At 42.6% G+C, this 24,636-nt stretch overlaps 2 protein-coding genes across 3 annotated transcripts in view; one reads left to right on the forward strand and one right to left on the reverse strand.

The window, feature by feature from the left end:
- The first annotated feature begins 1,235 nt into the window (after positions 1-1,235).
- On the forward strand, positions 1,236-10,568 carry prr33 (proline rich 33). Its single transcript, XM_041939051.1, has 3 exons — positions 1,236-1,291; positions 1,697-1,744; positions 5,566-10,568. The coding sequence occupies exon 3, from the start codon at positions 5,581-5,583 to the stop codon at positions 8,929-8,931; it is 3,351 nt and encodes a 1,116-aa protein (XP_041794985.1). The 5' UTR covers positions 1,236-1,291; positions 1,697-1,744; positions 5,566-5,580; the 3' UTR covers positions 8,932-10,568.
- Positions 4,259-24,636, reverse strand: part of lsp1a (lymphocyte specific protein 1 a) — a 35,392-nt gene continuing 15,014 nt past the window's right edge. Inside the window, exons 3-13 of one of the 2 annotated variants that reach the window (XM_041939054.1) lie at positions 24,018-24,420; positions 23,390-23,532; positions 23,046-23,283; positions 22,151-22,288; positions 19,859-19,902; positions 16,882-16,963; positions 14,163-14,300; positions 13,849-13,944; positions 11,991-12,077; positions 11,251-11,359; positions 4,259-5,052 (exon numbers count right to left, since the gene is read on the reverse strand). In XM_041939054.1, the coding sequence (XP_041794988.1) occupies positions 5,033-5,052; positions 11,251-11,359; positions 11,991-12,077; positions 13,849-13,944; positions 14,163-14,300; positions 16,882-16,963; positions 19,859-19,902; positions 22,151-22,288; positions 23,046-23,283; positions 23,390-23,532; positions 24,018-24,420 (1,498 nt within the window). In that variant the 3' untranslated portion in view covers positions 4,259-5,032. Of the gene's footprint in view, positions 5,053-11,250; positions 11,360-11,990; positions 12,078-13,848; positions 13,945-14,162; positions 14,301-16,881; positions 16,964-19,858; positions 19,903-22,150; positions 22,289-23,045; positions 23,287-23,389; positions 23,533-24,017; positions 24,421-24,636 lie in introns of both variants that reach the window. The other variant, XM_041939053.1, reaches the window with a different exon arrangement.

The raw sequence follows: 24,636 nt of genomic DNA on the forward strand, positions 1-24,636 counted from the left end.
GGACCCCTGGGACCCCCAGAAATACTTGTAAAACCCCATCGAAGCAGAGGTCAATGGCCTCATAAAGAATCATTCAGAACCCTCCAAAATCCTGTGATGGATCCCTAAAACCCTCTGTAGGACTGCTGTAACATTTCAAAGACCACATAACCCCCCGACAAGGACCTGTAGAACAGAAGCAGAAATAATCCAGGAACCCCCTAAACACATCAAAACAATCAATACATCTACAACTACCAGCTCCGAAAGGTTTGTCTTTGATATCTGCCCTTTAAGGATGCCCTGGAACTCTCTCAAGGACTCCTGGAACCACATCTTAAAATCCCCGTAATGACACTCTTGGAACCCCCTCGAATACTCCTGGAATGCCATACCCACTCCTGGATCCCCTCAAGAACCCCTGTAATCCCCCAATGCCTTTAAAACAGCTTCTAAAGATTTTTGAATCACCGGGTGTCACAGGCTCGTTCACATAGGAACGTTTCCTGTGAGGACTCCTGAAACCCGGTTGAACCCTAGAACCTTGAACCCATGAAGTCCCCTCAAAAACTCTAAGTAAACCTCAAGGAATAACAGGAAGAGTACCTCAAGGTATTCAGAACTTGGAAGAAACCCCCACTGAGTGTGATTCAGAGGTCACATCATGAAGGGTGGATGGAGACGGAGATGTTCGCATCATCACAGAGTTGGTTGTGTAAGAATTGAGGTGTTGTGCATTGACGGTATAACAGCATTAAATTTGGGTTTAATTAGACTGAACTGTGGACTGAACTTTGGCTGATCTGAAGCATCCATATTTGTTTTGTGAACATCACAGATATCTTCATAAAGGATCCCTGACTACCATCAAGATCGTATAAAATCCATCTTTATGGGTGAAAGAACCCCTCAAAAACCCCTAATCCCATCAAGAACCCCTGAACTATGATTATTTCTATTTAACCCTTTTTGAGCGCATGGTGGAGCCCCCTGCTGGCTCCCAAGTGCAACCCTGAAGGACCCCTGGGTGGCCCTCAGGCCCCACATTTAGATCCTTGAGGTGGTGAAACCTAAAGTCCTGTGGCCTCTCCGTGGTGCACCTCGCCTCGCTCTGCTGTCACGACGACGCTGCTGTCAATCTGAGCAGCTCGCAGGGCTCAGGATTTATTTTTGGACTGCCATGGCGTCTGTTCCTTCCATTTGTAGGAAGGGGGGTCGAGTTGGGCTCAACATGAACCTGCCGCTCTGACACTCCGGGCTGGGACAAGCAGGCAGCAGCCGGCCGGCCGCCCCCCGAGCAGCAGTCGCACAGGTAAACACGCCATAATTACACATTTTATTCTCCAGATAGAGAGCAGGGAAGCTGTTAGCAGCGTTTGGGAGGCAGCTGCTGTCGAATGCAGAACCCCCCACCTCGGCAGCCAGAAAGCGAACGGGTTTGGGGAGCTCGGGGTGGTTTTTCTCGTCCTCAGTGCAACATTAAAGCACCAGCAGGGCTGAGCTAAGTGTTAGCCTTGCACTGATTCTACTCCCTGTGTCTTCAAAACACATTCTGCCCTGTGACTTATCTGTCCTGGCTGCAGCGAGGCATAACTGAAGGATGATCACATGTTAGATTTGAGCCGTAACCTTCCTGCTGTGTGACTGCGGGGAATAAAGTTAAATTTGATTGGTTTACGCTTAAACCTGAATGAATGTTCTCTCCTGTCGTGTCAAGGGGAACCTGCCTGGAGCGCTTTGAACATCAGCTACAAGTTTTTACCTGGTATGTTCCTTCTTTTTCCATCTAAACTCACTGTTTGCTGTGTTTGTGTGCCAAGCCTCATAACTTCACTGGAGGTAACCGACTTTTTGGGGTGGATTCATTTACTTAAGGAGGCCATTGTGGCCCAGCTTGGTCTTCATTACACTGCTATTATTACCCTTTCCTCTTTTGAACTTGCATCCTTAAGGCGCTCCAAATACCGAACCTACCAGAGCCTTAAAAGGAGGAGTGGGCTCTCATGTGTCGGGCTGGCAGCAGGTTCAGGGAGGGATGTGGGCGGGGGTGGGGTGGGGGGGGCTTTAAAACAACCAGCTCTGGCCTACATTTCACTGAGGTGACACACATAGTAAACTGAAGATATTAAACAGTTGTTTTTGTACAGACTGCATGATGTCAGTGATCATAAACTTATCTGACTCTTATTTTAAGGTCAAGTTTATTCCACTAATGTTACGTGATGCTTGTCATTTTTAACCTTTTGCGTGGTTAGAAATAAAAAAAGCACACAGAAGAAAAGAACAGTTTCACCAAATTTCCCCAAACTTAGAGCTCATTTATCAGTCCTTTTATGTTAAATCCTCGTCCTCTCGTGTGATTGGGTATTCTCAGTGATATATATTTCTGAGGGCCTATCCAGTGTCACTGGACTGTGATGTCATGAGGTCAGATGCTGTGCATTCACTTTCACCCTTCAGCAGATATATATACACATCTATATGCGTGTATTTATGTGGGAAGAGGCATAAAACCTCATAGAGGCCTGCAAGTTCCTCTGGTCAGGGTGCAGATATTTCCTTCTGCTGTTTTTGACCTTTCCGCTAGCGCCACCATCAGGATAAATGTTGCTCTTGTATGCAAGAAATATCAAAAATCTGTGGATGTTCAGGGTTTCCGGAGGATAAACCCCTCCTAACCTTTCCTCTAGCACCATCACTGGGACAAATTTTCCACTTGTACACAAGAAATGTCAAAATAAAAATGGACAGATCCTCAGAGGATGAATTCTTCAGACCTTAATGACCATGACCTTTGTTGTAGCGCACCCTCAGGACAAATCATCAGTACGTTGTTTGTTCTGCTTAAGTTAGGTGTGATGAAATTTGCAGCCTTTGTGGAAGTCAGTCATAACTTCCATCTGTAAATTGTAATATTCTGAAAAGACAAATTGAACCACGTAATTTTAAGGTTACAAATTGACAATTTCTTATAATTTATTGGACACTGGCACCCAAAATTAAATCCTAAACTGTCATTATTGTATAAATTTTGTGCATGGATCATAACTGAACCTCTGACACCAGGTGAACACGGGACAGAAACCTACGAGCTAAACTTTAATTGTTGACCACAGCGGCTGAAGACATGAAGACATTACCAGAAATATTGTGTCTGCATTCACAAGAATAGACTTTATATAACTGCAGTCAGTGCCGACATATCATCTCAGTTTTTACACGCTGGTTGCACAGGGTACTCCTGGGATATGGAGTTTGTCTGTTAATCCCTGGAGGCTCCGTCTGATCTGCATCACAGCATTCTGATTTATTGTTTTCGGGAAGGTGATGCCTGTAAAATGCCAGGAGTCTTCAAAAAGGGAAGCAGCTGATTGGCCGGACTCCTCTCTGCCTTCAAACTAAAATTAGTTCAAGTAAAAGCTTCCAGGATCAGCTGTGAGGCGGTAACATCATCCCGGTTCAGCTTGATTCTCCTGTTGGTTTGTCTGGTTGTAGCACTGATCTCTGAGCATGAGGAGTCAGCTTCAGTACATCTGTGTAAGATTTAGGACACGCAAGCTCTTAGAACCAAATTACTGATTTATATGTTATATTTTATCCTGTGCAGTAAAACTGCGTTAGTGTGATTTTAAAATGTAATTATAAAATGTGAAATTGCATTTTTAGTTTGATCTTTACAGTTAATTGTGCTTTGATGTATATAAAACTTTATTTATAAAGCATTTTGAAAACAGATTATAAAGTCATTATTACTTACTAAATTATAACACCAGGTTAAGAGCAAAGCAGTCTTTATTAATAGTTCCATACGTTTTTTATTCACCAGAGCAAATGATAAAAGCAGTCTGCCGCTCTGTGAAAAATCCCCTTTAGATAATGTTTTCACTTGTCGAGTTGTTGAGTAATAACTATTCACATCCTGCCTGATAGATAAGTTGTCCTGGGCACAGTGCAGGGAGTCATTCGACTCTGAAGGGTTCACCCTCTGAGGAACAGGAATGTAATTAAGAAATGTCATAAGAATCTGCTTGTAAGATTATATTTTTGTGTAGCAGAGAAACTTTTGTCCTGACGGTGGCACTACAGGAATCATTAGTAATCATCCTCAAGGGACCATGAATCAACTCTGACAATCTGATGGATATTTAGTGGTGGTTGTGGTGTCTCGCTTTGGTCTGGCCAGAGTAGATGCACAAACATTTCATATGTAAAAGTTGTGTTTGAGAATTTAACAATGAATAGAGACAAAAGTGAGATGAAACTGAGCGCACTGCAAAGGTAGAAAATTATTTTAATTTATTTAAGAAAAGGGGTTATAAACACAAACAATCTGAAATCTCAATAAATGGATATTAAAGGTGAAAAATGTCTGCAGTCATACAGAGACAGAGCTGATAAAAACATACACAGGAAAAAGAGTTCAGTTGTATTGATCAGGCGTTTGCTTGGTGAAGGTTGTTGAGATGAGACAGATAACAAATCAGTGTGCTCCATTCTGGGCACATGGCTGCACCGAGTGAGCCTACATGCTAAAACTCACACTTTACGTTATTATTTCAATCAGTGTGAACTCAAAGCACTTTACGTCTCTCCCAAACTCAGATGTTTCAGATTGTTCCTCAGCCAAAGTTTATGTGCAGAACGGACAACGTCACAAAGCGTGATCCATTAAATCTACATGATTGGAAAAACTAAACTTCTTCTATTCAAAAGACTTTTGAGTTTCCCTACATACCATCGTACAAGGATCAAGCAGAGATTAGGGATGATTCACCTAAATACCGTCGTGAAGAAGAATACAGAAACGTTAAAGCTCATGGGCAGATATTTACATAATCATAGAAACAGATTGTCAGATAGAGGAAAGAGAAAACTGAACAGATGTAGACATTTTATGATCAGATCTTTTGGACTTGAGCTGTTGGTTTCTCGTCCAGCTGAGAGAGTCAGAAAAAGTGATTTATTGGAATAAATGAAATATTGAGTCTGTCAATGCTGCTTCTGTTTGACATCTTTATAGCCAGCGGTGTCCTCCTGAAGAGACGACACCCCCTCAGCAATCATGATAGAAATCTGCAAAAGACACAAAAAGAAAATGTTAAATATGCAGATGTTATAAAATTATCCACATTTCTGTTCTGTTGCCTTTATTCATTTTGTGAAGTTTTAGCTTTTAACACTTTTAGGTTAAACTAACAACAGAGTTCATAAAGATTCCATCAACTTTTTAGACCCTTTGAAACCTTCAATAAAACAGAACATTGATGCATTTCCTGTTGCAACATTTTAAAACATTTTGAGACTAAAACTGAATCTAAAAATGAAAACCAAAAAATTTAGAAGAAAAAGCCCTTCACTGCTACTTAAACTGTGTCTAATGTGACACACAAAGACAAAAGAAATGTTGTGAAATATATTCAGTAAAAGTGCAGAAATCTTGGCAACAAAACTGATGCACAGGTCGAGCGTTTTAATCTTGGATAGTCAGAGAATTCGGCCTGTACTTAATATTTGAGAAATGTTTCGATCATGACTCGCTATGAATTTGCCTTTCCTGAACTTTTCTTTTTGAATTTTTCTCCACAGGGTGCTGAAGCACTCATGGCTGTCGCTTACGGTGCTGTCACCCAGCTTTCCCAGCAGTACCCGCCACCCCTGCTGCCCAAGCCCGGAAAGGACAATGTTCGACTTCAGAAACTCCTCAAGAGAACCGCCAAGAAAAAGGCCTCCGCTCAGACTTCGCAATCCGCTGCACTTTTCCGCTCCAGCCTTTCCCCTGTGAATGAAGCAAGCCCTGACCTCGAGCACAGTGACCACTCCACCCCTCCCAAGACTCCAGAGACACCATTCAGCCTCTACAGTGTCCAGCAGGCTCCACGGTTCACCGTCAGGCCGCTGTATCAACATGTGGCGTCTCCTTACCCGCAGCGTGCAGCATATGGCAGAGCAGCGAGGTTCTCACCTCAGACAGTGTCGATGCCTTCGTACTCTTACTCGCAGCATGTTACCACAGTTTCTTCATATTCTGCGCCGGCCACCCTTTCTGGAGTCTCTCCTGCTCCAGGGCCAGTCCCCCAGCTGGTGGTACCCAAAATATCTCTGCCAGCTTCCTCTGTGCCAGAGGCAACAGTACCAGCTGCTGAAGTGAAAAAAACAGCTTTTAGCACATTTGCTGAAACTCATACCGGTCTTACACCTGCTGCAGCTGAAGCAACCCCACAGCCAAAATATACAAAACCAGGTCCAACTCCTTATCCAGCAACAGGGGGGCAAGCTTTAATCCGTCCTCTCACTGTGTTGACCCCGCTCGTCAAATCCAGAAGTCCACGTCCAACATTCAAAGCAACTGAACCTTCAAAATCGCCCAAACCGATGTTTGATGTCCCTCAAATTAGGATGTACACAGCAAGTACATCATACTATGAGACATCCAGGACCCCACCGGTGTATGACTCAGCTGGATTAATGGCTATTGGCACATCATCAGAAACAAAACAAGATTTGACTCAACCTGCTTTATTGGGCACAGATCTTCAGAGAAGAACACCAACGTCAGACACTAAAAGAGGCACCACACCAACCAAAGAGATGAACACCATAATAACTCCAACGTCTGAAATAAAACGAGTCACCCCAACATCTGGAATCAATAGAGTCACCCCAACATCTGAAATCAAAAGACTCACCCCAACATCTGAAATCAGAAGAGTCACCCCAACATCTGAAACCAGAAGGGTCACCCCAACATCTGAAATCAAAAGAGCCACCCCAACATCGGACATCAAAAGAGCCACCCCAACATCAGACATCAAAAGAGCCACCCCATCTTCTGAAATCAAAAGAGCCACCCCAACTTCTGAAATCAAAAGAGCCACCCCAACTTCTGAAATCAAAAGAGCCACCCCAACATCTGAAATCAAAAGAGCCACCCCAACTTCTGAAATCAAAAGAGCCACCCCAACTTCTGAAATCAGAGTTAAAACACCAACTTACGAGCTCCAAACATTAAGAACTTCAGCCGGGCGGCCCAGAACCCCGGCATACCATATAACTCGGGCTGCAACACCTGTATTTGAAATCTCAAGACCCAATCCTCTCTTGTTTGCAGTGTCTCCAATCACAGTAGAGCCAGAGAGGTCAAGATCGCCCAAAACAGCTTCTGCTGTGAGCGGTCCATCTGCTTCCCAAAGTGTCAAGACCACTGAGCCTAAGCCTACTGACACAATACTTAATGGGGACATTCATTCAGACATGACACCTGCAGCTATACCAATCCAACAAAGCATTAAAAAGTCCAAATCAGAGCCTGATCTGACAAGAGAGAAGATGCAATCTACTCCAGCTGGCTCTCAAAGGCTCTCTGAAACTCCTTCTTCTGTGCCAACAACACCAGCAGTGACTTCTCGTGGCTACCAGAGGGCGAAGACTCCAACATACGAGGCGTCCCGACTTATGAACACATCACCTGGCTATAAAAGACCAAAGACACCTACGTATGGGACATCACCTTCTGGTGTATCACCTGTAGCCTTTCAGAGACCTAAAACTCCGACCCAAGTGGCTCAGAAATCAAAGTCTCTGTATCGTGGCTTGACACCAGCAGAATATGCTGCTTATGGTGGAATCAGAACTTATGCTCCAGCATTTGGTATCTCCAGTTCTAAGGTGCAAACTGATGAGGAGGTTAAAGCTACAAAAGAGGAGTCAGCAGAATATGAAACACCTACCCAAGAACCGTCTGTGAAGGCACAATCTACGGCCGAGGTGTCTAAGGTCAAAGAAACCCCCAAAGAAACAAATAAAACCCATCTAAGAGATGAGAAGGCTGCCGCCACCCCTTTAGTCCCTGTTATTATTGTTTCACAAGCATCTGACACCTCAGGAACAACGTTAACACAAGACACAAGTACGGCATCCAGTCAGGTTGAAGTAAAACAAGAAAAAACTGTGATTCAAGAAACAGCAAAGGCTAAACCTCCAACGGAAGTGGGTAAAACTCCTGAGAAACAGAAGGTGAAAACACCCGTTCAAGAAGCCGCCAAAGCAAAGACAACAGCTCCTGAAGCCAAACATCCTCTGCCCAAAGGTAATGACCAGGATCCTCTGAAGGCAGTCAGAAAACTTTTAGGCAAAGATAAAGCCCAGACTGCGGAGCAGAAATCAGGAACTGAAACAAAAGCTGTCATCTCTGATCAAAAAGAGCCGGAGAAGTCTGCAGCTGCCACCAAGGCTAAAGCCGAAGGCTCAAAGCCAAACGCTGTGGCACCTGCTCTCCCTGTTAAAGCGGCTGCTGAGTTGACAGGAAGTGAAGACAAAGGAAAAGATAAGAAATCGGAATCAGCTTCGGCAGTTAAATCCGCACCAGACAAACAGGAAGGCGATGAATCCCTACCAGCAGCCGAGGCCCTTCTTACAGTCATACGAAAGCCAAAGGGGATGAAGTCCAAAGTGAGCGGTTGGTCCCGGCTTAAGAAGCACATGGTGGTGGAGCAGGAGGAGCCCAAATTTCCAGAGACAGGCTCTCAAAAGGAGGCCACTGAGCAGGACCAGAGCGGGCTGGAAAAGGCAGATGAGAAGGCTGGCGACAAGCCAGGCACTCAGGGCGAGAACCAAACCAAAGATGCTCCCAAGGCAACAAAAATGTGGGACGCCGTCCTCTTCCAAATGTTTTCCACCAAAGAGAACATCCTGCACCAGATCGAGTTAAACAAAAACGAGGAGGAGGCGAAGGAAGGGACGAAGGACGAGCTGCAAGAGATACCTTCATTTGCATACCGTCTGCCTGTGCTGCTCTTCAGTCCAAAGTTTGACGCGAAAAAGCTTAGAGAAGCAGCCTCGAGGCCGGTGACGAAAATTTCAACAGTTTTTGAAATGGGTCTGATTGGGCGGAAAGGTAAAGACGAGGAACCAAAAGACTTTAACAGGAAGGCAAGGGGGTTCACTGCTACTTAAGCTACTTTAATATATAGAATCTAAAGTGCCAAGAGGAAAATGTAAAGAAAAAGTTCTGTGTTTAATGTACAGGTGCAGAAATCTTAGCAACAGAAATCATGTACAGGTCTGGAGTCTCCGTGTTAAACGAATGTAGTTTGTGTTGTAGAAAACTCAGCCTAAACTTTATACTTGACAAATGCTTTGTGTTGCGTTTGTGTGACTGGATGTCTGGATGTTTGTATCTGTGGATTAGCCTGAAAGAGAGCGCTACATTTGTCTTAAAGTCATTCAGACATCACATCAGATTAAAGCGTTTATGTTTTAAGTAATTTCGGAGCTTCTCATTTGTTCCTTTCATCACATGTTCACAGTAAAGATAGATTGAATATAGATAGAAGCTACGGATTTGAAAACATTTATTTATACGCAGTAGATCACTTAAGATTTAGAATGTAATTCATGATGAAAAGCCAACTTCTAGTCTAAATAATTGACAGTTTTAGAATTTAAAAGTTAATGATTTTAAGACAAATCACTTGTGAAAATTCTGTTTCTCTTCAATGATCATTCAAATATCCAGTTTTATTCAAAATGGTGCTACTTGCCTCAGGGTAAGATAATGAATGTGTATGTAGAGTATAACTAGACTAGATGGTTATTTTTGGGATTGAACTTTCTTTAAGTCACAATGAAAACAACATTTTGAGAGCATCGTAATTTGACTTCCTGTGGTGGGACTAAAGAAAACACCTGGCGAGGCTGCGAAGACTGAGATTAGATGACAAAAAAAATGTGAATTTTATTTATTCATTTATTGTCAAAATAATAAAGAGCAAATGCAAGATAAAGAAATGAATGTATGAATGAATTAGCGAAATGTTTTGAGTTCGAATCACTTTGACCATCGTGAAGCTTCAAAATGTTCCCTCTTTTCATCTCCACCAATCACAGCGGAGGCTCTGTGACTCAATCACAGAGGAAGCTCTCTGATTGGTTCTGATGATGTGTTTCAGCTGTTTGAAGTCACTCACTCATACATTACACTCAGTAATTTAGTGAATACTGAGCAGTAAATTTAGATTTGGGAATTTTCCATCTATAAAATGCAGCACGTTGCATTGTGGGACTGTTGCAGAAAGTAGTTTATTCCACAGTTTTTGTTCCAATGTGATTCTGGAGGCGCCACAGAGGGATAAAATTCACACTCAGACAGTAAATGTTCACTATCGCAGCAACCGGCCGGTGATTTCACTCACACACCGAACATTTCTCCAACCTAAAAATAGTTATAGTGAACAATTAGCTGCTAATAAAATGTTTGATTTCATTGTGACTTGAAGATGGCTGCTGAGCTAAAAGCTTCTGTAAGTAGTCAGAGAAGAACGATGAAGAGCAGCCTCCACCACGATGGAGGTCAGTGGGTCAAAGGTCGAGAGACACAGGCGGGCTTTAGATGACGGTGACGCAGGCAGGCCAACCCGGACTTTGTTCTTTCAGTGTTATGTTTGAGCGTTTGTTTTCTATTGTTCTTTCTAATGATTTCCACTGCGTGTGCTGGAGTTACTGATGAAAGCAGGTAAACTGTAAACCTTCGAGGTCAGACTTCCTGTGATTCTCCTCTCAGAGCCCCATGAAATAAATACGCAGAGTTTCCTCACTGACTTTATCTGTGTTTCTAATGTTTGAACACTAAACAGCAGTTACAAGACAGTTTCTGTTTCTCCCACCCTTACGGCGGTGCCTGAATGGAACGTTCTGGAAGATATTTTCGTTCATTAACTTAACGTTGCAGAAGTGAAACTATGTGAAAAGAGGCTATTTAAGCTCATTTGACAGCCCGACATTTACACGGTCAAACCAAGTGTGACCAGAGTGTCACTGTGGTTTATTATCACTGCTGTCTGAAGCCTTCTGCTCCTGCACCACTGACACGTGCCTTAAAGGACACTTTTTAAAGTGATTCTTTGATTTTATTTATTAAAAAAGTAGCTTTGCCAGTTAAAGTCACACAATAAAACCTCAAACTTCTGTTTTAGTCCATTAAATAAAATAAAGCTACTCACTCGGATCATCGGTCATATAAATACATGAAGCACTGAACCAATATTCGATCTTTATGGTGTTCTCCCCTGTGATTTAACAAGTTCTCTGATATCCTAATCAGCTGGACCAGAAGAACACAGGGTTTAGTTATGAGTCTTGATTCATGGGATGTAAAGATATAAAGTGGGGCTGAGAAGGAAACATGACCGTCAGAGTTTCTCTTTGCCCTCCGGACCCCACAGAGGAAGTGAGCTGCTGTTAAAGTGCGATGAGCTCTGAGATGTTTCCTCCTACCAGACTTTCCGTTAGTGATCTCTCCTCCGTCCTCGTTCTCCACGGGGATCTTCTCATATTTTCCATGACCAGTGACGACAAATTTGTACTTTTTACCAGCTGCTGAGGCCTGAGGAGAGACGAGACAACGTTTGTTCCCTTCGATGTGTCTGAAGGCTCTGAAATGTTTTATCACGTGTTTGACCTCCTGTCAGACGTATGTGTGTGTGGTGTGTGTTTTATATGTGTTTGTGTGTATGTGTGTTTTGTATGTGTGTGTGTTGTGTAGTGTGTGTTTTGTGCGTGTGTGTGTTGTGTAGTGTGTGTGTGTTTGTGTGGTATGTGTTTTGTGTACGTATGTGTGTGTGTGTGCGTGTGTGTGTGTGTATGTGTGTAGTGTGTGTGTGTGTGTGGTGTGTGTGTTTTGTATGTGTGTGTGTGAGCGTGTAAGTGTGTACAGTATGTGTGTGTATTGTATATGTGTTGTGTGTGTGTATGTTGAATGTGTGTGTGTAGTGTGTGTTTTGTATGTGTGCGTGTGTTCTGTATGCGTGTGTGTGTATGTGTGTAGTGTGTGTTTTGTGTGTGTGTGTGTGTTTTGTATGTGTGTGTAAGTGTGTATGTGTGATTTTTGCGTGTGTGTGTTTTGTATGTGTTTTGTATGTGTGTGTGTATGTGTGTAGTGTGTGTTTTGTGTGTGTGTGTGTGTGTGTATGTGTGTAGTGTGTGTTTTGTATGCGTGTGTGTGTGTGTGTGTTCACCTTGGCTCTCTGTCCAGGCCTCCCTGATGAGTCTCCAATCACCTCCCACATGTTCTTCTTCTGCATCACATCTCCAGGTTTCACATCCTGACAGATCAATCAAGAATCAATACGTCATCAATGTACTGATGGCATCATTCTCAAGTCTGTGTGTTAAGTTGGAGTGAGGACATGGTTAGCTTAGCTTAGCATAAAGACTGGAAACAGTGGGAAACAGCTAGCTTGGCTCTGTCCAAAGCTCAGAAACCCACCCGCCAACACCTCAAACGCTCTGATCAACATGTTGAAATTGGCTCACAGGCAGAAATGCAGAACCCGGTTTGTGGTTCAGGTGGACCCACGTTCTGGAACTACTTCATGCTGAACATTAGCTGATCATGTGACTCTGTTGCCAGGTTTGGTGTCACTGTGCCTGACCTAAGACCAGAAACCTGAGCTCACAGACCAAATCTGGCAACCCACAAAGCACAGAAGCACTGGGCGGATAGATACGCTGTCGTTTGTCTAGAAATAGTTCCAGCACATCGTGTCCGGATTTTTGCTGTCAGAGCTTTCTTTGTTCTTTTATTAACTTTCAGTACAAACAATACGGAGTATAAGAGTAGTAAAAACAGTATATCTGCAAATGAAAAAAAAGACTTTTCTAATCTAAAGCAACCTTTTTTTTTCAAATATTCTTTCTACTATTTGAAACAATCAAATTTATTCACCTTATTTTACAGATTGAATATTTGATATATTCCCCTGTGCCATATACATATTTATTTATGTGCAATATCATTGATGCTGTAGTCACTTTATCTATTCCATGTGCAATCTGTGTATAGTCTGTGAAATTCTACAGAATTCTTGGCAGTATATTTTTATGGCAATTTTCTTGCAGTGCTTTGCAGCAATATATATATATATATATATATATATATATATATATATATATTTTTTTTTTCTTTTTTTTTCTGACATAGCCCTTTGTATAAAATGGACATATATATAATCAGCTTTTATTTTGTATTTTGTATTCTCTATTTCTGTTGCTATTTTTTTGTTCTACTGCCATTACCTGCTGCCTGTAACACCCAAATTTCCCCATCTGGGGATTAATAAAGTATATCTTATCTTATCTTTTTCAGATAAAGGGACTGCAGAGAAATCCTCTTCAGGTACAGCAGAGGAGGAAGATGTTCTGATGTTGTTATGTCTTTTTTCTCCACAAGAGGGAAACCTCACATCGCAAAGTTTTAAGATGCACCTGAACGCATCACATGGCTGTCAGTCTGGGAGGAAGAAGTACTCGGATAATTTACTAAAGTAAAAGTACCACTACAGCAATGCAAAAATACTTTGTTACAATTAAAAGCCCTGCGTTCATAATCTCACTGAGGTATAAGTACAGAAGTATTATCAGCTAAATGTACTTAAAGTATCAGCAGTAAAAGAACCGTCTGTCTCCTGTGACAGACTCTGATTCTGTTTGACATGATTAGATAGTTCATACTGAAGCAACAATATTAGAGTGGCATTTTACTGTTGGAGCTGCTGCATATACTGTTAGCTAGTTTAGTTCAGTGGGGTCCAACCTGGGGGTCAGACCCCTCCAAAGGGTCACCAGATAAATCTGAGGGGTTGTCAGTAAAGAAGAAAAAACAAAGTTCTGATTCAGTTGATAATTGATAATAATTCTCAGTTTCTCTAATCTTTGCTTTCTTGTGAAATATTTCATCTTTTTCTTATGAGGCTGGAAAACTGATAGAAATGAAACCATGTGAGAAGCTTAGAGGACAAATTCAGTCTCTTTGGTGAAACTGAAAACATCTGAAAGGCTCTGACTCTGCACTCTGCTTTTAGTAAGACGACTTACTGTCGGTCTGCAGGACGACTGTCTGCTGCCCTCAGACGGGCCCTTCACCCACTGAGTGATCAGGCCGGCCACGCCCACCTTCAGCCCCTCGGCGTCCTGATTCAGAAAAACACGAAAGAACAGATGTTGTGTTTACGCTGTCACGATTTATTTCTGAACATCTCATCAGAAGCTGTTTTACAGCTGACAAGCAAAATGAATGAAATGCCTCTTGGTTGTTTACCTCCACCAACCAATCAGGATACAGTTTCCATCCATGTGGGGTTAGGGTTAAGGTAATAATCGGTGTTGAGCAGAAAAGTCTGCTTTCTTACCTTGCTGGTCGCCCCCTTCGTGGGGCTCTGGCTCCAGGCTTCTCCGACCTCAAACAGGTTTTTCTTGGAGGCGACGACCTCAGGTGAGCAAGGCAGGTCGGCCAGTGATGCCTTCACTGCCCGGGCCTCCTGCGAGTTCTGCACAACAACACACAACCCTGGGTTAATGTACAGTAATGCTGTCATACAACAAACTAAATGCTAACGTCTGACTGGACAAAGGGTACCACACCTCTGATGTAGTGAGTTTATGTTAAAGACAGAAGAATATAAAGAAGAATCATAATTGCATAATAATGCATGAAAGTTGATTTTAGAAAATACTTAAAAAAAGTTGATTTTGCATTTGTTGAACTACCCTAAAGACTTTAATAACTCAACTACAGACTGTGCAACATTTCATGAAAATAAACAACAATGCTTACATTAAAGGGCTGGAATATGAATAAGATGTTCTGGTGTTAGCCAAGTGGCCTCGGGAAAATGGGATAATGGAATAATCATTCATTTTTAAATATGAAAAAGAAATCTTGGCTTTTGTTATTTAATGCTAATATTGGCAGCCTTGAACTTCCGTACATTAGGGCCCCTATAGACGAATGCAGTTCATCAATGTGAGAACAAGATGTAAAGATCATCTCATCACTGGTTTACGATGAGAATATTCTTTCTTCTTCACGTCTGTAATTTCTGTGGTTTACTGCACCTTGTGTCAAACCTGTTTTTTTTTTAAAGCTCTCCATAAATAAAAGTGTCTTGATTTAACCCCGGGTCATCCAGCGAGCTGTTAATCAGCCTGGGAACCGCCCGAGGCGACGAGTGAAAGCAGCCAACGGAAGGATGAAAATAAAGAGCTGCGAACATCGGGAATTCCCGTCGTATATCTGTCCGACACACGCAGAAACAAAGCTGCGACACGCTGGTGTCATCGCCCAGGTGCTGCAGAGATTTGTGACCTCAGCACAAAAAGGGTCAAAGCTGCTTTCTGCTGCTCAGCTGCTTTTCAACAGTCAGAGTCCAAAGGTCCATCAGCTGCCCTTAATGAGAGGGGTCACCACCGTAACGCTACACTTCCACTGTTTGCTCTTATTTGATCTCTGGAGGAGAGTTCGATACCCTTGATGTTAGTAAATTGAACACAATGCTACAAACTGTTAGCTTAGCTCAGTATATCTTAGTGTCTCTCATAAAGACTGGAAACCTCTGAAGCTCACTAGTTAACAAGTTAATTCTAACAAGTTCTTTCTTTCTTCATCACTGAGCTTTGGAGGTGCTGGTTTTGTTACCTTTGGGCACAGCTAGGCTAACTGTCTCCTCCTTTGACGTCCATGAAATGAATGCACAGAATATCTCTATACATACAATGAGATTAAGGTTGCAGCTGCTGTACTCGGTGCTATAAAAGACAACAGATTCTGTAAAAATAAAATAATTAATACGATAAAACAGCACGAACGTAACAAACTGTATAAACAGTGTGCAGCAGTAGTAAATAGTTCCACAGCTCAGATGTGCAAAGCAGCAACAAAACCAGTTCAGTAAGTTAATGTTGACATGGAGTCTTCATAAAACACAACGTGATCAATGTATTAATGCCTGAAAGCTTCAACCTTCATTATGTTTCCTTCCTCTGGTGGCCCCACAGGATGGACCCTTCCTCTGGGGCCACCCTCAGGACGAGGCTCTCAGGCTCTGAGAAAAGCTAAATCATTAGTTTGGTGTTTGCGCTGTACAAAACTGGCACTAGCAGCCGTAATGAACAATGTGGCCTCTGGGGGACGCTAGCAGCACTATAGCAGCACCGTGTTCAGACTGAGGAGCTGAGTGCGAGTACAGGTGCAAACAGTGTGACTGGACGGTGGAACAGGTGTGAATCAGGTGAGACGATGAGCCTGAACTTGTCCTGAAGGCTGCACTGAATGAGTCACGCTCGTCACAGCTGCGTTCATATGGAGTATTGGAGGGATGTAGCTTCAAATATTAATCTGAGGTACCTGTACTTTACTCGAGTATTTGTCATTTTCACTATACTTATAGAGGGAAATACTGTACTTTTTACTTCACTACAATTACTTTACAAATCAAGATTGACAGAACAGATAAATAAACTAAAACTTTTAAAACATGATGCATTTTATATAAAAGAGTTGAAAACTGACTAAATGATTAGCCAATTAATCAATTACTTAATTTCTTGAAATGACACCTCATATATTAATGCAATTTCTCTGGATTGGTACCTTTTGATACCTTATTTGTTTCTTCTTCCACTTTTTTTTACTTCAGGAACATTTTCAATGCAGGAGTTTTACTTGTTCACAGAGTGGTACTTTAGTAAAGTTTCTGAATACTCTGTTTCTTCCTGTTATTTTAGGTTATTCTCTCTCCATGACAGTATGTGCAACTGTTCAACAGGAAAATTTTACTCTACATTGTCTCTCATTTTTTCCCCAATATATACAATCATGTACAGTTCCTGCTTCAACAAAACAACAAGGTACAACAAACGCATTTCCAAACACATCAAACAAACAGTCTCAGCCTCAGCACCTTCAGATCTGATCAACTGAAATGATGAAAGTGAATCAGAAATGAACATAAACATGAGAGGTGACTTCAGATATCAGAGCACATCCACCCTTCATCCTTCACCAGTGGAAACACCATGAATACGATCAAGTGTGTGTGCGTGTGTGTGTGCGTGTGTGTGTGAGCTGACCTCCACGGCGTGGGCGTACTGCTCCATCTTGTCGTCGATCTTGGGCAGCAGGATGAGAGGCTGCGTCTTCTTAAAGCTGTTACTGATTCGAACAAACAACAGAAAACACCAGTTAAAACCAGTTAAGACACAGATTTGGGATCAGATGAGTCACTGTGATTTCTCCTTAGACTCCATATTTCAGTCATTGTAAAGGTTATAACACCTTGTCTCTCCACATTACTGACACACTGTAAACACAGCAAACTATATATTGTGTATAATCTTGTTTCAGCTCACACTGAGTGAAATATTCAAGACTCCACGTTGTTTATGGCTCCATCATTTAACAAAATGGAAGAAAATTAGAGATGTCTTACACTTCATTTCATGAACATTTCCCCTGAAATGTGGGGGGAATGCCATTCATCATCTGAATCACCTGTTTTAACAAGGCCGCAGAGAGACGTCCACTTTTAAAAGAGTGTCTACACATGATGATGTCATGATCGGTGGAAGGAAGCGGCGTCTGAGATAACGTCAGAGACGTCACTGATCTCACGCGTTTGGATCGAGACGTTTCAGATCTGCTTCGTTCACTGCTGTGATGCTGTGACTCAGTCAAGTTTTGGACTTTCACCCTCAGCAATAAAGTTTGAACAGGTGACGTTTGCACCTGTCAGTCAGTTCTCAGGGAGGAATGTAGTTCATGTTCATGTCAGCAGACAGGGGTCAGAGAATCACACTGAAAGTTACAGATCAAATACATTTTAACTGATAAAGAAATGAAATGAAAAAAATAGATCACAATAAAAGAAATCACAACAGTGTTGTTTTCATGTTGATCGTATTTTTCCTGGAAAGACTTTTGTTCATTTAACTGTTCAAACCGGCTATAATTCTAATAATTTTCAGCCACTTGGAGGCAGAAGATTCAGCAGGCATGCTAGCAGCTCTTTGAGGCTGTTCTGCGACACCATGGCACTTTGAGCTAATGGCTAATTTCAGCATGCTAACATGCTCACACTGACAATGCTAACACGTTGATGTTAGGCAGGTGTAATGTTTAATATATTCACTATATTAATTTAGTGTGTTAGCATGCTAACAAATGCGAATTAGCACTAAAACAATGTACAGCTGGGGAATGTTTTGCAGGTATTTGGTCGTAAACCAAAATATTGAACAATCAGTAATGACATGTTGGCCTGATGATGGCCCTAGAAGAAGCCAGACGATCAAGACTTATTACAAGTCTGTAAAGAAATTTGTGGAAATCCATCTGACAGCTGTTGAGGTATTTTCAGTCGAGATCAAACTGACCAACTCTGGCATCCCGACAGCTGTGCTGCTGAAAACATTCAAGATATGATCACTTCACCGGGAAGTTGTGGTTAGCATGTTAGCAAACAGCTGCCCGCTTCCACATCCAGCGGACTCACAGCAACATTAGCTCTGTTTTTGGTCTCCACCTGCGCTTGAGGCCTGCACAGTCTTGTTTGTTGGTGGGAATAAACAAAAAACTACCAACGTCTGTAAAAAGTGATGGCAGAAAAATGGCTCAAAAAATGGATGAGCGGTTATTATGAGATGATTTGCATAAAAAAGCAGCTGTTAAATCAGTATATGGCTTTGATTATTGCCAAAGGCATTGATAAATCTTCCTCTGCTAACATGAACATGATTCTTAATGTTTTTCTGTCATACTGTTTGCGAATAAATTCAAATCTTTAGTCGATTGTGTGCGATGGTGGAAGTCTGACTGGTCTGAGAGGAAACCCTGCTGACAAGATGCCTCCTCTGCACACTGTCCCTGATCCTGAAACAGCTATTCTTCAATAAAAACATCCACAGAGGCTTCACTCCTGCTGAGAGCTCCTCAGAGCCGATAACTTCCTGCTGCAGGCGCCCCCGAGCCGCCGTAGCTCACCAACCGCCAGAGAAAACACAGCCGCCCGCATCTGGACGGAGTTAGCCGATCCGTAAATCACGACGCACTGAGAGAGGTGGAGAAGTCACCTCCGACCCTCTCCAGCTAAACTGAGTGAGGCAAACAAGAGCTGCAAGAGGAGCTGCAACCAACAGCTGGCAGAAAATGTGTCAATGGTTTAATAATCATTAATCGTTTGAGTCGCTTTTCAATCCAAATACAAACATTCTCAGCTCCTCAGGTGTGAAGATTTACTGCTTTTCTGTTTCATATCACTGTAAACTGACTCAGCCTGAATCTGAAGGCACCTCCGCCTCCGTCAACCTAACAATTCATCAGCAGAATAAACAGCAGATCAGTCGAGCATGAAAATTAAACTGTCTAATGGATCAGTAAGAGCATCTGTGCTGGAACACACATTTAAAGGCTATGAACAGTATTTGATCATTGCTGAATCCTCATTCTCTAGCTCGGAGCGTATATTGTGGCTCCGTGAAGAAAAGGTTTTCCTGGTTTGGTGTGGAAGGACTTCACTGGTCTGCACTGAGCTCTGACACCGGGTTTTTCAATTTTTCTTGGTTAGATGTTCTATTTTTCAGTCTGAGTGGACTGAATTGTTTTTCACGTGCACGTTTTCTGACATCCGGAGGTTTCAGTTCCAAACTGAGCTGAAGGAAAGACGTCCGTCACGTGTTTTTCTGATTAAACTTCAGCAGGATTTAAAGTTGGGTCAAACTTACTGGTGCTGACGTGGTTAGTTACTGTTACAACCTGCTGACGTCGCAGCACATGTATCTATACGCTCAGTCTGTCTGTTTTATATTAGATTTTATTCTGTTGTTACTTTTTATTTGATTTTATTTGTTGTGGATTATTATGGTTGCTGGTTGCTGCTTATTCAAAACAAGTGGACAGAAGCGTGCCGTCGTTTCCAACGATACCGACGACGTCAGGCTGAACTTAGGGGGACATGTTTCTAACATGATGCTCAGAAGATCCAGCATCTTTCCACTGGACAGAACAATCAGTGTTGACGGTATTGATGAAGATATTGACGAGGACATTCACCTTTTCTTCAGCGAGCGGTTCAGCGACTCCGTTCTCTCTGTGATCTGGAAAAGAAGAAAAAGTCTGAGGTCATTTTTTCAGAGGAACACGGGAATTTTTTCGTGTCGCTGCCTCGATTCACGTGTTAATTACAGCTCAGTCCGAGACGAAAGGCTCTCTCATCTTTCTTTGAATTTCCTGTAACAAGGTTTCTTCTAACTTTGTGCTCATTCAGTTTTTCTGGAAAGTTTTACCTCCAAACCTCAGGACATAAAACTGAAATTAAAATATTGTTATTGTTAAGACCATGAAGGGTAAGTATTATTAGTATGAAGGCTCTGTGTTGTATATGAAGGCTCTGTTCTGTACATGAAGGCTCTGTGCTGTATATGAAGACTGTTTTTGCTGTATATGAAGGCTCTGTGCTGTATATGAAGGCTCTGTGCTGTATATGGAGGCTGTTTTTGCTGTACTGTGGTACTATAAACAGGCTTGTGTTGCAGCTGCAGTCACATGTTTGTCATATGTTAGTGAAGCTTTGTTTCATCAGGGGACTGATGTTCAGGATCAATGTTCTGCCCTCAGAGGCCAAACATCCAGTCAGAACAGCCAACAACAACACACACACACACATGCACACACACACACACACACACACATGCACACACACAGTGCTCTAGATGAACACTCATGTACACACACACACATATATTAAAGTATATTAAACCTAATTGATCATCTATTGTAAATGTAGCTCTGATGTCTTATTATTTGTATGTAGATCACAACACATGTGGAGAACATCTACAGATTAATCCACCTTCGGTCAAATCCAGCTGTATGAACAGGTCGATGCTGGATTTAATCTGATGAGGAGCAGCACCAGGTTACTTCACTGAGGTTTAAAATGAGACCGTGTGGAGACAAAGACGGCACCAAGGCCCTGAACTGCTGACCACAATTAAAGCCATATTTTAACACTAATTCTCACTTGTTTGACACATTTCCAGTTTGAATCACTGATCAGGTTTGACGTTTCAGTTCTCCTGTAAACCCACTGTGCAGTTCTGTCTGCAAACGTTCAGCTCAATGAGTGAAAAGAAAACTAGAAGGTGCACATGTGCAGAACTCACATGCAGTGTCATGCAAGTGGACATTTCCATCAACCATCACTGATTTTACGTCCACACACAGAGGCTCCAAAGTCCAGATGATGCTTTTCCTCTTTAAATCTTGTGTGGACATATTATAAAGTTTTTCACAACTGCAGGTCCATACAAGACCTGTTCCCAGAAGGTATTAACATCTGGGCAAGAGATAAGAAAGCTTAATTTTCCAGGACTTTGTATTCAACAGCGAGAAGTAAGAGTCCATCTGTGGCAGCCAGGATGCTGTCAGGTATGGAGGGAGGTCACTGTTCACAAATCAAACTCACATCAAAACCAATTCAAGCATCAGTGAGTTCTCTGATAACACAACATGCTTCTCCCAGTGCAGCCACGACATACTGACTAATCAAACACACACACACACACACACACACACATGCGACTCACAAGCTGAGCCTGAACCCATCGGCTGTGAAGGCAACACACAATAATTTATCAGTTTGTTTACTGAAGTCATGTCAGTCAGTCAGTCAGTCAGTCAGTCAGTCAGCGCATTCAGAGAACATCTAAAGAAAAATCCTGAGACATAAAAGTTTCTCACAATAATCGAGAACTGGAAATACTTCTCAAATCTGATACTTACTTGCTTTTAGCACCACAAATCAAACAATACTGAGATCTGTCATCCTGAAATGCATCTCACACCTGCTGTACACCACCTGCAAGGACTGACTGCACTAAAACAAAGAGGAAGGAGGTGGCTGCTGTGTTTTTGGAGAAACTTTGGACATATTCTGTTGTTGACAGACAAACAGCCTCCATGAATTCATTCATTTCATGGTCACTAAGTCTGCTGCGGAGACTCCAAACACTCACAAAGGAGGCTAACTCTTATTCAAAAGATGACAGAAACCGTTTTCATCTCAGCAGAACAAGCTGTTAACTGGAGATCTGTGTTTGTATATTATAATCATGCTCCCAGAAACTTTCTCCTACTTAAAAAAAAATGAATATTAGCAGCTTTCCAGACTGTAGGGATTGCAGATGATAGCCAACACCACTGCAACAGAAATAAATGATTTACCCGTTCAACACTCTGCAAACTGTTAACTGTCAGGCGTTTCGGCCTCGCCTGCACTGTGAACGCTGTGTAAAAAAGGATGAAAGGACAAGTGAGGTGAAGCAGCCTGCAGCTGATATTCACCTTGTGTGTGGGAGCTTTGGGACTGAAGGGACTGAACATCTCGTCTCCGTCCACGCTGGACGTACTCAGGCTCTTCATCCTCTCTGCTGCCTCCATCCTCCTCCTCTCGATGTCCTTCTTCATCCGCCTCCTCTCCTCCTGGGAGTCAGGTCACAAACACTGTTCAGCTCCACATTTCTACACCACCTGCACGGGTCTGATTAGCTGGTAATGCGCCTGAAAAGGCTTCTTAATATGATTTGGACAAATTACACTTTTAAAATCGCCATTTTTTGGCCACTAGAGGGCACAATAGCTCCACATCTAGTCAGAAGATGCTCATCACTAACACGTTATCTTCCTATAAACTTGTGGGCAAAGAGTTGACATCCAACACAAACAGAAAAGCATTCGTGTCCTCTTGATGAATGTTAGTCCAATCACTGTCTTTTAGTTCTGGTTTGGTCTCCACCAACTCCTCTACAATATCTCAAATATCTCTTCCTGTTTGTTGTGTTAAAAGAGGCTAAAAGTCTCTGTAGACCTGTATAATGACTACAATTCTGTGGATACAAGATAATCAGACACCACTTTTTATATTAAATGTTATCATTCCTTGCTCAAGTGTAAAAGTAAATTGATTATTGGACGTTTTCTGCTTAATTCCTTCTGGTCCTGATTTTGCTCACGCTCAGTGTGTTGAGACATGTTTAAAAGCAGAAGAAGAAGAAGAAGAAGATGATGATGATCTGGGCATTGGATGGAGCTTCAACACAATCAGGGAGTTTAGCTTTATCAGGCTGCTGTGGCCCATAAACTCCACTTTCACTGGTTTAGCAGCCAATAAGAGTTTTTATAGGAAATGTTGCTGAGGACACTTTCCTTCAGTTAAACTTCGCTCTGTTTGACTGGTCACCTCCTCTTTGGTCAGCCGTTGCTGCTCCTCCTCCTCCCTCCGGCGCTCCTCTTCCTCCCGGACTCGACGCCTCCCCTCCCTCCTCCTCTTCAGCTCCTCCAGCTCCTGCTCGGCCTCGACCTGTCGGTGTCTCAGCTGCTCCAGCTCCTGGCTCTCCTTCTGCTGGAGACTCTGCCGGATCTTCTCCAGACGCTGCTCCGTCTCCAGGATGGCGTCCGCCTCCTCTGGCTCCATCACTCTGCTGGAGTCACCAGGAGGTTTAAAACATTAACCGCTTTAATTGTCGACCTGAACTGAGTCTGTTAAATGTTGGTCATTAAAGGTCAGTATTGTCTACCACACACCTGGTGGTCCTTTTTGTCTTGTTGCTCATGTGTGATGTCATTTCCTCATTGGTTGCGTCTTCATTGGCGTTGTCGTGTTTCGGCTCTTGGTGAAGGAAAACCTTGGACGTGTAGGAGATTTTAACTTCTTTTCTTTTCTCCACCTGAACACGAAAAGTGCAATAGATCAGCTTCTCACACCCGTCATGCAAATTTGATGACTAGACCAGGAATGACCTGAGACGTGACTCAGACTAGCCTGAAATAACTTGAAATATGACTTGGACTTGTCTTGGACTTGTCCCAATTTTTGTCAAACTTGACTTGGACTCATCTCGAATGCCTGGAGATGTGATGTGGACTTATCCTGAAGATCTTAAGACTTGATTTGAGACTTGTTTCAATGACTTCAGGCTTGTCTTTGTTGTAAATTACTTTTCTTGAATTACTTTAAACTTCAGTCTCACTTGTCTCAAATAATCTGAAATTTGACTTGGACTTGTCTTGAATAACGTGAGACCCAACAACAGACTGTTACTTTAGACTTTACTTGGACTAAATAACTTGAAACTGACTTGGACTTGTCTTGAATAGGTTGACATAGTCTTGGCTTGGACTCAGACTCGTCTAGAATGACTGGAACTCTTACTTCTGTTTTCGGCCTTTGAATCTCCTCCTTCCTCCTGGTCATCTGCTCCTCTCTCTTCCTCTTGTCCTCCTCCTCCTCCCTCTCTTTCTCCCTCCTCACCCTCTCAGCTTGAATCGCCTCCTCCTCACGTTCTTTCCTCCTCTCCGTCTCCATCTCGGTCCTGTCTACCTCTTCCCGCTCGTGTCTCTGGAGCTGGCTGGAGGACATGACCGAGGCCTGGACAGTCTTTACGGGTGCAGCTTTATTTATTGTGACCTCCTCTTCGTCCTCGTCCTCCTCGCCTCCCTGACTGAGCTCCTGCAGGCGCTGCTGCCTCCGTCTTTCTCGCCGTTGAGTCCAGTCGCTGAAGCCTTCGTCCTCCTCCAGAGACGGAGAACTGCTCGGCTTCAGGTCGCCGTCGTACCTGAAGACGAGACAGGAAGGGACGACTAATGTGAACCAGCAGCAAGCGGAGAAAACACAGAACACTAAAACACAAATTAAATCATAGCGAGTCAGAAAACCTGCTGAGTGGAACTGAAGCAGCGTCTTCAGCAGGTTACAGTTTGGTGTAAAAACAATAAAATAATCTAAAGGCATTAAAACAGTCTCCTTCCCCTGATGTCTGCCAGTATTTAAA

This window comes from Chelmon rostratus, chromosome 6 (genome assembly GCF_017976325.1).
Source record: "Chelmon rostratus isolate fCheRos1 chromosome 6, fCheRos1.pri, whole genome shotgun sequence".
In the NCBI taxonomy this organism is placed as follows: Eukaryota; Metazoa; Chordata; class Actinopteri; order Chaetodontiformes; family Chaetodontidae; genus Chelmon; species Chelmon rostratus.